The 16,088-nt window shown below is 49.7% G+C and overlaps 1 protein-coding gene across 2 annotated transcripts in view; it reads right to left on the reverse strand.

The window, feature by feature from the left end:
• The window catches only part of MGAT5B (alpha-1,6-mannosylglycoprotein 6-beta-N-acetylglucosaminyltransferase B), an 82,022-nt gene that overhangs the window by 48,575 nt on the left and 17,359 nt on the right, over window positions 1-16,088 (reverse strand). For both annotated transcript variants that reach the window (XM_058038550.1, XM_058038549.1), the window contains exon 3: window positions 1,939-2,083. In XM_058038550.1, the coding sequence (XP_057894533.1) occupies window positions 1,939-2,083 (145 nt within the window). The remainder of the gene's footprint in view (window positions 1-1,938; window positions 2,084-16,088) is intronic.

The following is a 16,088-nucleotide window of genomic DNA, read 5'->3' on the forward strand; positions in this document are numbered from 1 at the left end:
CCAGACCCAGCGCTGCAGGGAAGGAAGGGGGTGCTCAGGAAATACTTCTCAAGTGTTGGCAAATGCAGCCAGTGCTCCATCAGGGACTGCCACAGCAAAATCCCACCCACAAGAAACTCCCCCATGGTGGCTGCTTCACCTGGAGACGCTCTGCCCCATGACCAGAATGGGATCTTCAGAGGCCGGGTGAGAACAAGGAGAGGAGACAGATGGGTTTGGATGCAGAATCAGGTGAAGAGAATTGATTTAATTGATTTATCTTTAGGGGTGACTTATAAGGACCAAAAGGTGATAAACTCATTGCCCCTGAATTTCCATTACTGCCAATTAAGACATCTGTGATCTCAGCCCCCAGCTCAGGGCCATCTGAGCACACACACAAAACTTGAGGATCTTTTGATGTGGGTCCATCAGCTCCCATCCTCTCTCCAGGTGATGGCCCCAGAGCCATCACTCCCACAGCAGATCTGAAACACCAAATCCCCATCTGCAGCCACTGCTGCCAGCCCACAGAAATGCTTTTAAGTTTCTCTCTTGGCTGCTGGTGTAGAGAAACAACCATCACCTGAAATCAGTGGTTCTTTTAGCACAAAACTGGCCAAGAAAATCGTTCGATGTGAGCAAGCACCTTCCAGTGCTGGCTGTAATAGTCCTGTCCACTCCTCTCTGGGATTATTGGTGATCTCACTCACTTGGGTACCAGCCAGCCTCGGAACAACAAAATCCCAGCACCTACCATGGCTGAGGCAAATTATATTTTCTCAGTGCTGGAAATGATGGTACATAAAAGTCAGGACCACACATTCCACGGCTGCCCTGCAGCTCTAGCTCAGGTGTGCAGGCACTGTGGCAGAGCTCAGCCTTTAATTACAGGCTCACTGACTGTTTTCTGTTATAGACACAAAAGAGGCTCGTGAGGAAAGCGAGGGAGAGGGATGGAAATGCTGATGGGAGCAGGGGAAAGCACAGTGATGGCAGGAGGTGGAGGTGGGAATGTTATGAGGGATCCAGCAGGATGCAGCAGGGCAGGGGTGACCCCTGCATGTCACATCCCTGCCATCCACCTCTCCTGTGTCACCTGAGGCTCCACCTGAGCAAAATCCACACTGGCATCTTTTCCACACGGCCAAGCTTGTCCCAAGTGCTGCCCCTGTGGTTTTTCATCTCTGCTCCCCCACCACCAGTTACCATTTGTGCACTGACACTCCAATTAGTATCAATGAATGTTTAAAGGCTCCCAGAGCACAGGGAAATGTCTTTCTAGTGAATCAGTGTGCCACAACAGGGAGGTCTGATGGCACCTCTCACAATGCCAGCTGAGATGTGCAGCACAGGGAGCCAGGGCATCATTTTAAACCCTTCTGGACATTTTAAACCTTGCTCAACTCCAATGCTGAGCACATCAGCCCTGGATTCTGAACAGCCACCAGATTCACAGCTACCCATGGAGTACAGGCACAGAGCAAGTGTCCCGATCTCAGGGAGCACATCCCACATGCCAGGTGCTGCTTTGGCATGTCCCACCTCCAGCAGCACCGCAGCACAGCAGTGCAGACACTGCCACACCTGCAGCTGGGACAGCTGCTTCAGGAAATCATGGAATCATAGAACATCACAACAACACCCACAAGGATCTCTGAGTCAAGCTCCTGGTCCTGCAGTGGACACACCCCCAAAAATCACAGTGTGCCTGAGAGCATAGTGCAAATGCTTCTTAGACTCTGACAAGCTTGGGAGTGACAACAAATCCTAAAAATCACAGTCAGTTCAGAAATCCCAAAAGAAACAGCTCCAGACGTGGCAAATGAGGCTAAAAAAGATCCTCCCAAGCCCCAGGTCCTGCTGGGTCCCACCACCCTCAGAGCAGCTCAGCACATTGGGGTGTTCTGCTCCTGCAAAGCCCCCACGCCCAGCCCTGCTCCACAGGGTCTGACTGACCTGTCCAGAGGGAATCGTGCTTCATCCCCTTTGTGGAAGTCAGTGCTGTTCTCCAGCCTGGCCAGGATGTCCATCCTCTTCATCAGCATCTCCAGCATGTCGCTCATCCTGCGCAGCACCCCTCGGGACTCCAGCGCGCCCATCACTGCAGCACACAGAGAGAGCTGAGACACGGCCAGCCTGGCATGCACACCCTGCCCTGGGACCCCAGCTCTAGCCCCACAGCTGCCCCTGCTGCTCCCCACCCCCATGAGTGGCTCGGTGGTGTTTGGAGCATCTCAGTGCCCTGCTGTCCCCGTGTCCCCTCCCTGGCTGTGCCCCACAGCCCCATCACACTGCCCAAGCAGGGTAAATCCCTGCCCAGATCCAGCTGGGCTCCTCCAGTCCTATCAAAGATGGGGCAGAAAATACAGGACAGCCAGTTGTTATCTCAGCCTGGATCCAGCCCCCTCACCAGGCATGAAATCCTGACTTATCCACCTGATCCAATCTATCCCTGTCACAGACACATTTTATGAAAATCCTTTCCTTAGGATTTTTTCTCCTGAGAAGCTGAGAGGCCTGAAGAACAAAATGTAAGCATTGATTATCTGCTGCTGTGGAATGCAACAGGTGCACCTGTGATTGGTCTCATGTGGTTGTTTCTAATGGCCAATCACAGTCAGCTGGCTCAGACTCTCTGTCTGAGCCACAAGCCTTTGTTATCATTCTTTCTTTTTCAATTCTTAGCCAGCTTTCTGATGAAATCCTTTCTTCTATTCTTTTAGTATAGTTTTAATATAATATATATCATAAAATAATAAATCAAGCCTTCTGAAACATGGAGTCAGATCCTCGTCTCTTCCCTCACCCTCAGACCCCTGTGAACACTGTCACAGTCCCGAGGGCTTATGGCAAACTGACTTCATTCCCAAGCACCAAGCAAACAGCCTTTCATTTGCCACTTCTATTTTTCACTCTGCACCTAGCCCAGCATCCTGCCTTTGACAGCAGCTTGCAGAGGGTGCCTAAGGAAAAACATGGGAAACTCATCAAAGGGGTGGTGCTCCCCAACACATCCTCCCAGCAGCACCAGATTTTCCTGTTCCAGAAAAGAAGAAATTTTCTGCTCAAATCTGCAATGGGGTGGGAGACCTAGCACTGGAAATAGCTCAAGTGCTGCATCAACTCCCCCAGGAGGGAAGGCCCCCAGTTCCCAGCCTTGTTTAACACTGTTTCTCCCATGGGTGTGCATGGCACTGACCTGCTGGAAAGCACAGGGGGATCCAGGAGCTCCTGGCTCCCAGCTTGATTTGCCGTCTAGTGACAGGCAATGAGCCCAGAGTCAGGGAACAGAAAATAAAGCTCCTGTTTCATCTCAGCTCGGCTCATTTCACGTTGGTAATAACTTAATCAGTGCATAATCCCCTGAACGTCTCCCGTTTAGCTTATCTCTGCCGTTCCACTCTCATGTGCTTTCCAAGAGGCAGCACATATTTAATTTAGGGAGCAGCAGGAGCCAGGGGGGTGGCACTGGGAAGGAAAGCAGCTGCTGGATGTCCTGGGTTGCTACCAGGACTTAGGGACACCTCATGCACCTCCAAACAGATGCACAACCAGTCCTGCAACGCCAGATGGAGTTTGGGATTCCCTATCCTGGCACAGCCAGGGGGGCAGAATGGACCAGGGCATCCCAATGGCATGGTGTGCCAGGGACAGCCCTGGCATGGGCTTCTCCTCCCCACAGGAGCTGGCTGAGCATGTGAAACAGCACAGAGGCCTTGGTGTGGGTGTGTGGGTGCTCAGATGGGAGCAGGGTGTGGTGTGGTGGATCAGGGGCACCGTGACAGCTCCCACTGCTGCTGCAGAGCTGCAAGCCCCGGCTCCATCCCTGCTCCCCCAGGAATTCACCCACACTTCAGCCAGAGCTCCCAGGGGCTGGGAAGGCTGATTCCCAGGGAAGGCAGTGGAGGAGCATCGGGGGGATGGATGGAGATGAGAGATTTTTGAAGCCAGGTTGTGGAACTTGGGGTTTATTGCAAAGGGCCTGGGAGCTGCCAGCCACAGCTCAGAGCAGGGCCGAGAGAAGAGAGGGGGAGAGAGGATGAGAGGGTGAGAGTGCAAAAGGGGTAAGAGAGCGAGGTTCCCGTTACAATAAAATAAATATTCTTCTGTGTTGAATATTCTAATTCTAACTAACCAATCTAGTACAAGATACAAATCCTACAGCATTTCCATACAGCCTATAAGAATCACTACATTACCATACTGTGTTACATTTTAAACCCTAAAAACTCCTCTTTGGGCCCCTTCTGCCAAGCTGTAGGGTCTGCTCTGACCCTTGGGCCTGTCTGCGAGCAGAGGGTGTTGTTCCATCAAAAGGGGATCACCTTCAGCTGGCCACACCATTGTTTTCCAGTTGTTCAGGAGCTGAGGTATCTGAAAGCTTGCTTTCATTTCAATCTCACTTATAGTTTCTGTATTCTCCAAATCTTTTGCCAGGCAATCATATTTGCAAGGCTTTCCTGTTTCATCCTCCCCAGCAGGCAGCACTGGCACTGCAGCTCCACACACTGCCCTGCCAGGCTCTGGGATAACATGGGATCACTCACAAACACGGCGTTGGGAGCCAACCCTTAACCCCTCCAAGAAGATGACACTGGGCCAGCCAGACTTTGCCAAAGGCTGCCTTCCACGCTTGGCTGGGATTATCAGCAGCACATTATTTTCCCTGACTCTATCTAACAAAACAGAAGAAACATTGAGAGCAAAAGCAATTCCTCAAAAAAAGAAGAGGACAAACCACCATTCATGGAGAGTGAAACTGGGCTCTTCCCCAGACATTCCCTCAGCTCCATGGCAAGAATCAGTGACTTCTGCTTCAATCAGTGGGTGCCCAAGGTCCTGTGCAGCCCCAGACTTTCCTGGGTGGGTTTGGGAGTGCAGGAGCCACCTTGCCAACCCACCAGGAAGGTCACCCTGTCCCCTGCATGATATCAAAGTCACAGCCTGTCCCACTGAAGAGCAGCAGCACTAATGAGCCTGCAATTAAAAGATGCTATGGGGAGGTAAAAAAGTGGATTTTTGGAACCTGAGGCTCCATTTTGACAAGGGCTGCCCCAAACACAGCTGAGCAAATCAGGAAAAGGCAGAGCTAAGGGAAATAGCTCTGACATGGGCTTAAATCTGAAAATCCACTTTAGTTATTTGTCCATAGACTGAGCCCATTCCAGTGACATCCCTCCCACAGCTGGGCTGTGTTCATGAGTTGCAGCCCCCACCACCTTCTGTCCACCCCAGGACTGACCATCCCCCAAAATGGACATTTTTACTCAGAATTTGCTCCTGCTCTGACATCCCAGCATGGCCAGCAGGTCAGAGCTTAGACCTTACACTCAGTTTTTGCATGAGGCAGTGATTACTGATCCCTTGTGCTGCAGTGGGTGAGACTGGAGGTCAGGAAAAAAACCTGATCCAACCCCTACAGTGTAGCCATGATACTTCCTGAAAAATTCTTTCCTTAGGATTTTTCTCCTGAGAAGCTGAGAGGCCTCAGAGGAAAATAAAACCAATGATTATCTGCTGCTGTGGAATGCAACAGGTGCATCTTTGATTGATCTCATGTGGTTGTTTCTAATTAATGTCCAGTCACGGTCCAGCTGTCTCGGACTGTCTGGTCAGTCACAAGATTTTATTATCACTCCATTTTCTTTCCTTTCCTTGCAGGCCTTCTGATGAAATCCTTTCTTCTATTCTTTTAGTATCGTTTTAATATAATATATATCATAAAATAATAAATCAGCCTTCTGAAACATGGAGTCAAGATTCTTGTCTCTTCCCTCATCCTGGGACCCCTGTGAACACCACCACCCCTCCAGCTGGCCAGAGAGGCTGAAACCACCACCCCCAGATTCCCATGGAGCCCATCCTGGCCTGGGGATTTGGATCCCAGCCTGTTTGGGGGGTCAGGTTGTGACAGTTTGCTGGGAACACACAGAGGTTGTGCCTGGGAAGGCAGTGGGGATGGAGAATTCCTGGCAGCCCAGGCAAGGATGATGCTCCAAAGGTTCACCACAGAAGCACAGCTGACAAGACAGCTCTGCTCCCAAATCACTGATGAGGGATGAGGATATTCCCACCAGGGCACAAATCCACTTCCCTGTGGATCCCAGAGAGCCACAACTCCACTCTGCACCCACCACCAGCCTGGCCCCTGAATTTCCCTGAGATCTCCCCTCCTGTCACTGCCACCATCCCATTCCCAGCTGGTTTTGAGCCTCTGCAGGATGCTCTGAGAGCAGAGCTCTGAGCTTTGCTGTCAACAGTGAGCCGAGATATTCCTTCTCAAATAAAGAAATTTTTAAAAAATCCCAAATACTAAGTAAAAATAGCAATAAAAAAAAAAAATCCCAGCTTTCCCTGCATTATCTTTTGGGGCAGCCTGCCAGAAAGCAGAGCTGAGGCAGGACACATCTCCCCCAGCCCTCCCCTGGCACTCGGAGATGAAGCCGAAGCTCTTCCGCATCAACACCTCTCTCTTTCTGTTCCTGGGCTTTGTTGTTGTTGTTTTTCCAGCAGCTTAAGGAAGCTAACAACGCCTTGACATTTTTTGGCAATGATTATTGCATCTCTTGGAAAGTGTGTCTCATTAAAACCAGAAGAAAGGAGGAAAAGTGCTGAAGCAACTCTTTTAAAAATGCAAGAGCCAGGATTAATTTGTTAACCTGGAACAGAGACTCAGACTCCCACCCAGGGCTGCTCAGCTGCCTGAGCCAGGCACGGGGATCCAGAGGATGGAGGAGATCCTGGCCAGGAGCTCAGGTTTCTCCCTAAAGCCAGTGATGAAGATCCCCAAGGAGATTTTACCCACAGCACTGCAGGCAGCCAAGATAAACCCAAACCCACCTTACAGCACAAAACTCCAGTTCTGAAAAATTAAACAGTGCTGAAAACCACTTTCTTTTAAAAAAACAAAGCCAGCAAGCTGCTAATTAGAAAGGGAAAATATTCTAATTTCCCCTGATAATCAGCAATGATGGGACAGCGAATACAAGTAAACCCAACCAATGGATTAATTGGAGTTTGTTAAGGTATGACAGGGTTTTGACAGTTTTCCTGAGTGGCAGCCACGCTTTCCAGGCAATCACTGAACTGACAGAGGTTTTCAAAGCAGCACTAGGAAATAATGATTGCAATCAATCATATCTTACCGGATTTCATGAGACACGCTGGTAAACACAGCAGAGGGAGGAGAATTATTTATGGGGCTTCTGAAGAGCACACAGCTAAGTAATTGGATGAAATCAGGGGAAAAAAGGAAAGCAACCCCTAAGGGTGATGTCTTGTGGAAGAAGGAATAGCTTCTCTGTGAAACCAGCGGAATAGTCAACAGCCAATATGCTCAAATTTGGATGGGCTGAAACCCTGGGGAATTCACTAATGATGCACTTGTCTTTAAAATACCTGCTTGGAGTGAAAGCAGCCGTGAGCAGGCGTCACCCCCTGCCAGTACCTGCCACTGGGACCTCCAGCACAGGAGCAGGATGAGCAGCCAGGGCAGCTCTGCTGATGTGCCAAGCTGAACTCAAAGGTGAGGTTCAGTGGAGCTCAGTGATCCTTGTGGATCCCTCCCAGCTCAGCATATTCTGTTTCCGTGTTCTCTGAGCATGCAGGAGTGGAGAGCAGCTGAGAAAGGAGCATCTCCTTTCCTCCCTGGCCACTCCTTCCTGTTATCAGAATGGTTTGGGTTGGAAGGGACCCTAAGATCACCTTGTTCCAACCCTCCTGCCATGGGCCAGGACAATTTCCACTAGATCAGGCTGCTCAGAGCCCCATCCAACCTGGCCCTGAGCACTTCCAGAGATCGTGCATCCATGCCTTTTCTGTTCCTGTGCGTCATCACTTTCACAGTGAAAATTTTCCTCTAGTGTAGTAGGTAGTATAGTATAGCTTAATAAAGCTTTTATTCAGCCTTCTGAAATCATGGAGTCAAAGCTCTTTATTTCTCTGACTGGGGGACACCTGCCACAATAGAACTTTATCACTCTTTCAGTTAAAAACTTTTTCCTAATGTCCAACCTGTATTTCCCTTGGTGCAGCTTGAGGCTGTGTGCTCTGGTTGTGTCAGTGCTGCCTGGAGAAAGAGCCCAGCCCCAGCTGAGCACAGGCACCTTTCAGGAGCTGTGAGAGTGATGGGGGCACCCCTGAGTCTCCTTTAAAATGCAATCCCATACTGTATTCCCAATATCCATAACCTGGCTGCTTGGCTGTTGGTCCCCTCCCTTCTCAGAGTGTCACAGCCCTGCCTGGCCATCCCACAACAGCAAATCCCCTGCTGGTGCTGGAGCTCAGACACAGTGAGATATTACCTATGTCCATTGAAAATACCAGCTGAATTAATTTCAATCTAAAGCATCATTTGCTGTGGTTTTCTCCTTTAAAGGACAACTCCAGGCTATTTAAACCCCTCAAAAGGGCAGCACAATCTTGAAAGATTTATTGCAGAGGAAAGCAGAGGATCTCCAGTGGGGCTGAGGCAGACCCAGACCTCATGCCCAGCTCCTTGGGGTGGTACCCAGGGCTGTCCTGGGATCCCATCCACCCTGGCATGTCCCCAGGGAGCAAAGCCCCAGCCTTTGATTGCCTGCCCCTCTGATGCTCCTCTATTTACTTTCACTATTGATTTTGATTCAAGCAGATTAAAAGACCAAAGAGCCAACTAGCCAAGGACTAACTCTGACACATAATCCATTGCAATCACAGCCCAGAGCCCCAGCTCTAACTGCAAACAAGTGAGCCCAAGGCCAGGCTCAGGTTGGCAGCAATGGCCCCTCCTGTCTCCATCCCTTTGGGGAAGCTGCTCCAGGGATGGAGAAGGTCCCTCAGGGTGGCTGCACCCCTTAAAGGCACCCATTCCCCAGCATGGGCTCACAGCCAGTTATTGCTGCCAGCAAATCCACCCACATCTGCCATTACACTGCTCCAGATTCACTGATTTAAATTATACAGAGAAAACACAGACCTGCTTAGCCCAGGCCCCAAAGGAAGAGAGCAGCAGGAGGCACACAGGGAGCTGCCACACAGCTGGAGCTGCCCATGAAGGAGCTCAGGGGCTGCTGGTGAAGGGGACACTTCAGCAGAGCTCCAGCAGCACCATCGATCTGCTGCTGAGCCCTGGGAGCACTGGCAGTAAAGCAGCTCCGGGTAATCAGCCAAATTAAGCAGCCTTAAGCCACTGGCTGGTAAAGTAGATTATGTCCCACCTGCCTGTATCACCTCCTCCTGGACTGATGCCTCCCCTGTTGCACTGCTGTGTCAGAGTGCAGCCTCAGGGTGTTTTGCCTCACTCTCCCTGCACCCATGGGCAGGCAGAGCCTGTCAGACCCTCTGTGCCCTCCCAAAAACAAGGGCAGGCAGGACCTGACCATGGGTTCCTGTCCCAAATTGCAAGGCAAGATGTATTTATTCTATTTGCCATCTGTGTGGCAGCTGTCTTCTGCTCACTGGGCTGTTTTCCTTATCTCTTCCACACCCACTCCTCTCTCAGGGGAGACATCTGCTGATAACAGCTATTGAATGTCCCTGCATGGCTGATAAGAACTGCAGCATCCCATTGGGAGATGGGAGCCCAGAGGGAGGAGCCAAGCATTCCTACCTGGATAGAATCTGGAGATTCTGGAACACCAGCACAGCTTCTCCACTGCATTCCCCAGAGGAGCAGCAGCTGCCTCTTCCACTGGATCTTCAGAGGAAGAATACATCCTTCTCTACAGGATCCCTGCTCCAGCAGAACCACCCCTGACACTGCAGGAGGGCTGAGCCACAATTCCAATGGGACTGCTGCCAACACCCTGACCCACAGGGTGTCAGGTTGGGTTCTGACTCTGTCAGTGTTGGTTTGGTTTACTGCATTGTTTATTTTATATTTTTATTTTCTTCCCTAATAAAGAACTGTCATTCTTTCTCCCATACTTTTGCCTGAGAGCCCCTTAATTTAAAATTTACAGCAATTTGGAGGGAGGGGATTTACATTTTCCATTTCAGGGGAGGCTCCTGCCTTCCTTAGCAGACACCTGGCTTTCCAAACCAAGACAGCTCTGCAGGTGCAGCCATGTGACAGCAGCAATTGCAACCCTTCCCTGGGCTCAGGATACCCCCCTGCCTTCCTGCAGCCCCCCACAGCAGCAGTGCCTGGGGTCCATGGCACTTTCCCATTGTTTCTTTCACCCCACAAGATCCAGTTTCATTTATCAGCAAACCTACAGTTTATTTGTAAAGGTAAATATCTTTTTCCATTCATCAATCAGTGGAATCCTTCCCATTGTTTCTTTGATCTCCCAGTGCTGGTTTTATCTACCAGCAGACCCTCAGCTTGTTTGTAAAGACAAATCCACCATTCCTTTCACTTGGGATCCACAGCCAACAGCTCTGGGGTCTCATTCCTCCCTCCCTCAGCTGCAGGATCCCGAGCTGAGCCTGCACAAGAGGATCCTGATGCTTTTCCACCCCTCCAGCTCCCTCCCATCCCAAAGGAAGCCCTGCAGGAACAGCCTGCAGCTCCACCCAAACATGTCTGCTCCCAATTTCCATACACATAAGAAAAGGCAGGAAAATAAACAATACAAACACTCACACTCCCAGTCAGGAGTGTTTCACAGCTGTAAGGAGAGCTCAGGGCTGTTCCCCCTAGATTTATTGCTTCTTACCCCACCATACACACACCAGAGACCTGATGTCCCCTCTGGGACATGGGGACAGTCCCAGGAGTCCTTCCATGAGCCATGACTGCAGGTAAAGAGAGCTGGATCATCTCCTCTCCCCCACAGCCCCTAGAGATGGGCTGGGGAATTTGGGAAGGAGAGATGAATACACACAACCCCAACACAAGCTGCAGTTCAGCTTTTATTTCTTTTTATATATTTTTATATATTTTTATGTATTTTTTATATTTTTAATGATCTTTCTTCCTCTTTCTCATCCCCCTTTCACTTTTTTCTTTTAAAAGAGCAGCAGCAGGGAGTTTTTAGTTGCTTCTCTATTGCCAGCCAGCACTATTTGAAATTGCATTTTAAGCTGTTCTGCAGCGCTTCAAACACCTCACACCGCAGGACAGGCTTCCAAATTACAAGATTAACATTGATTTTAAATTGCTTCCTAAAACACCAGGGCTCCAGCACAGAGATGGAAGAAGGGCAGCTGCTGTAGCAAAGCCCAAAGGACAGCAGAGCTCCTGGGGCATGGCTGCACCCCACACTGGAGTGGATGCTGTTGGGACTGGGGGCAAACTGGAGCCTGGATTTGCAGCTGAGACCCCCAGTTTGAGGAGAAATCAGCACACACAGGACCCACAGGACAGGGACTGCCCCACAGTGACTCCACGGACCCAGGGACCAACCTTTGTGTGGGTTCTTGGTGTTTAGAGGAGGAGTCTCTCCAACAGCACCAGCATTCAAGGTTCTCCTCCTGATGGTCGCTATTGCCCATCCAGGGACAATTATACTGCCAACAGCCAGTGCCCCATGGATTGCAGGGAAGGGAGGATGGCACCCAGCACTTGCACAGCCCAAAACCAGCCAGAAAAGGCTCCAGGAGGTTCAGCACCCCATCAATCCTCCAGCCCTGCACACCCAGTGCTCCAGCCCACAGCCACGCTCGCAGCTGCCCCAAAAGGTGATTTCTTCAGAACTCACTCATTTAACACTTCTAAAACGATCACTCTTTCTCCTTCAGCCAAAAAGATTGGCCAAACAGTGCTGGGCATCCTGCCACTTTGCTTCCAGGGGCAAATAAATCATCCCTTCCTCCAAACCCACCAGTCTCCAGCGAGCCCAGGGGCCGGATCCTCCGAGCAGGGCCAGAGCTGGGGGGCACTGGCAGAGCTGCAGGATGAGCCTCAGCTAATCTCTTCTCAAGCTGAACTGAGCCCTGCTCTCTCGTTTAAGGCAGAGAAACAAATAAATCAATGGGAAAACCCAACTTTTACAGAGGCTGCTATGGTTCCCACTGTGCTAGTTTTATTTTCTGAAGTACCTGCTGCCTCCCGGGCTCAGGATGAATTTTGATTTAGGAGTGAAAAGGGGTAATAAAAGCATAAAGAGCCATTAACATTCCTCCTGGCCATGGTGGGGTGTTGGCTCATCACAACTTGATGGAAATACCATTTGACTTCCTTATGAGCTATAGAAAATCAATTAATTGATTTAATCATTCCCTGGGTGTCCCTGCTTATGGAGATAACAGAGTGCCAGGGCAGCAGAAGCTGCTCCAGCCTCCTCTGACAAGGGGCCAGCACACATCCCTGAGGTCCTCATCACTGCTGCCCCACTTCAAGGTGTGGTGAATTCACACTTCCATTTTCCAATGGCTTTGGTGGCATAATTTTTTTTCTTCTCTTGAAGCCTGCAGGCATTCAATCCTGAGCAGTGATTGCATGAACCAGGCACTTCTTCAGGAAGAGACATTTCCCCAGGATGGATTAAGCCTTAACCACTGCAACAGCAGCCCTGACACTTCTCTTTACCCCTCTGTGCCCTGCAAAGCACCAATCTGCATTTTGCATTTTGCATTTTGCACATCCCCACAGAAGTGGGCAGGAGCATCCAGTGTCACGTGGAGCCCCAGGGATGCCTTTATTTTCATTATTTCAACAGCTCTCATTTCCCTGCCTGCAACACCAATTTAATGAGGGCAGTAAAGTTTTACACCTCCATTTAAACTCCCTCTCCACGAGTCGGTCAAGGATGGGAGCACAGTGCACCTAATGATGGATGCAGAGCTTGGGGCTGAAGTGGGGACAGCAGCAGAAGGAGAGGCCACATGATTTTATTTAACCCAGACAAAACAATGGTCTGCTCCCAAAAAAATGCAGATTAAGGACACTCCTGTATGGCCATGGGGTGAAACCCCAGCACGGTGACACTGCTGGCACTCATGGATGTTGTGTCACCTGCTCAAAGAGCCCTGGGGGCAGCTGAGCATCCAGCAGGGGCTGGCTAAAGGCAAAGTTTGGGGCAGAAAGTCCTCACCCTGCAGCTGGGCTCTGCCTGGCTTTGGTGTCTCCCTTAACTCCTTTCTCCCCACCAATGCTTGGACAAGGAAGGAAGAGAACGGGGTTGGGAAGGATGAAAGTTTGACAAGAAAGTCTCACAGATATGGTTGCTTAGCAGGAAGATTTTTGAATGTAGAGTCTGAGGAAGGAATAGAGATGGAAGGAAGATTTGATTTAGAAGAAAGGAATTGCTGAGCCAGACTTACTGGATAACCAAGGAGGCAAAGGGTATGTTGGTTAGAAGGGGTTTTTATGACTTAGAGCAAAGGATAAACCCACCTCAAACAAGAAGATGTTTGTACCAAGCAGAAAGATAGCACAGGCAAACAAGGCAGCAAATGTTGCAAGTAGAAAAGAGGTCTCAGAATTTTCCACTGCAAGAAAACTGAAAAACAACTTCTAGCTTAAACTGTAATGTACTAACTTTTAGTGATTGGAGAACAGTAACATGAATATGGTAATTATAGTAGTTATGATAGGCTATAGATAAGGGTTAGATTGGTTCTACTGTATGAAGATGCTCAGCAAAGAAAAGTCTATAATGCATTGTAACCAAAACCAAAGGGTGTCCAGGCCTGCCTGCAGCTGGAGCTGAGAGCTGTAGGCACAGCTCTGTCACCCATGACCCTGGACTGCTGTAACACCTTGGATCCAATAAACTGCATTTTGGAGTGCAGCCTGGAGTCCCACAGCCCTCATTTCAGCTCTTACAGAATGGTGCCAAGCTCAGCATTTCCAGGGGAGCCCCAGAGCCAGCCCTGCTGCTCCAGGAGAAATCAAAACCCCATCACTCCCAGCACAGCTCCTCAGCGAGGAGATGCTCCCAGAGCCAGCCAGCTCCACTTGGCACCAACCACACAACTTCTTCCAGCATCAGCTGGCTGCTCCAGCCTCCGAGGATCCATGGAGTAGCTTTGGAAGGGCTGGAGCAGAGAGGCTGGAAGTGAGCCCCAAGCACTGAGGAGCTGCCCAGCCTGCTCTCCACGTGGCTTCCCCCTGGCTGGCACCCACAGGCTCCAGGAGAGCCTAATCCAGCTCTGCAGCAGCAGCAGGACACGGAGGATCTGCAGGTGCCAGCTGGTGCTGAGGAGGTGACACCACACTCAGACCCACACCTGGCACCTGGGAAATCAGCCTGGATAACAACATCCAGGCAGTGCAGGAAAAGGGGATGGGAGAGCGTGGGGGATTAATTTTTTTTTTTTTATTTAGAGACGGGGTAACACTGAAAGGTGCTTTAAAAACACTAACAATAGTGTTACTCTGAATACTCTTAACAATATTTATCCTATTCCATATCATATCGAAGTCAACATTTGTTATCTTAAAATTTACATACAAATATACACTACATAAAGCTTCTATCAAGTTTTAAAAATTTCCTACAAATTCATTCCCCACAAGAGGGGAACCTCTTGTCTTTTGAGGGAGTTTTACCTGAGCAAACTCTGGATTCAGACCCTGAGAAGAGTCTGATCCCTCCTCCTGGAGCAGCATCCTGGGCTCTGCCAGCAAGACACGCTCCAGCATCCGCTGATCCTGACAAGCTGCTCACAAACACTGCAGTTATCCAGGGCTGCTCAGCAGACAACATCAAAACATGACACCAGCAGCCCAGGAGAGGCTCATAACTCACTCAGGAGGAAACTGGGGATAATTAGTGCCCCGTTTGTGAGCAGAGCCTGCCCAGCTCCCTCCCTTCCCTGTCACTGTCACTTGCTCACATGAGCCTTCACAACTGGTTCTCCTGTCGCCTCCGCTGAGCGTTAAAGGCAGCAAGATAAATTTAAAACTCACATGATTTCTTGAATATTGTATTGCTGGGAATGTCCCAAGGAAGGCAGGAATGATGCATCTGACTCCATGTTCTCAGAAGGCTAATTTATTATTTTATGATACTATATTATATTAAAGAATACTATACTAAGCTATACTAAAGAATACAGAAAGGATGCTTCTAGAAGGCTAAAAAGATAATAATGAAAACTCGTGACTCTTTCCAGAGTCCTGACACAGCTTGGTCCTGATTGGCCAAAGAGTCAATCAACCCACACCAGAATCCACTGAAACAATCACCTGTGAGTAAACAATCTCCAAACACATTCCACATGAGCACAACACAGGAGAAGCAAATGAGATAAGAATTTTTTTCCTTTTCTCTGAGGCTTCTCAGCTTCCCAGGAGAGAAATCCTGGGCAAAGGGATTTTTTCAGAGGATGTGAATGCCAAACTTGAAAGCAAAGGGAACAGGAACATCCCTGGAACCACAGGTGTGTGGGCTGTGTCTCAAGGAGGCAGCAGCCCAAGCCCTCACTCCCAGGTGCTCTCCCCACACAGAGCAGGTAAGAAAAGGGATTCCCAAAGCCACAAAGCAACTTTTGGGTGTTCTGCCCACCCCAAGCTCCCCAAGTGTGAGAAGAACTGTGTGCTCTGCCCAGAAGCTGACTGGAATCGTTCACAAGTGGCAGCGACCCAAATTTTCAAATGGGTCCTGAAAATTACCTTTCCTGAGAGAGAGGGAGAGTAGTCCCACATTTCTCTTCACAGAGAAAAGCAAGGCACAATTCTTCCCAAGAATATTTCTGGGTTTCACATTCTCTGAACATCAGAGAAAGAAAACACAATTCTCATCATTTGCTGTGCTGTGTTTGTGCCAAAGCAGAATGCAACATGGAGATTGTTTACCCAGAGTGATGGTGTTTTGTTTCCTTGGCCTCTCAGGTGTGTGTGTGTGTGTGTGTCAGGACTGTCACTGACAGTCACGAGATTCTGTGCAGGGTGTGCAGAGTGAGTGCCTGGCAGATTCAGTTTTAGATGTATAATAAAATAATTAATTAGCCTTTGATAAGATGGAGTCCTCCTCATAATTCCTCCTTCATCAGGGCCCTCACGGCACAGCAATAAGGGAGGGTGAACACACCTGTGTTTTATTTTAAAGCTCTACTGGGCTGAGCAGCATCTCAGTGCAGCCAGGATGGAGCTGAACTGAGCTGTGCCCTCCTCTGCTGTCAGCCCTCACAAGGAGAGGGTACACAGGGGGTCAGGATCATGGACAGATCCCTCCTCCTCCTCCTCCTCCTCCTCCTCCTGCCTTCCCAGCACAGCTGACTGCGAGGGGGATGGC

The sequence above is a fragment of the Melospiza georgiana genome, chromosome 21, assembly GCF_028018845.1.
Source record: "Melospiza georgiana isolate bMelGeo1 chromosome 21, bMelGeo1.pri, whole genome shotgun sequence".
NCBI classification, from domain to species: Eukaryota; Metazoa; Chordata; class Aves; order Passeriformes; family Passerellidae; genus Melospiza; species Melospiza georgiana.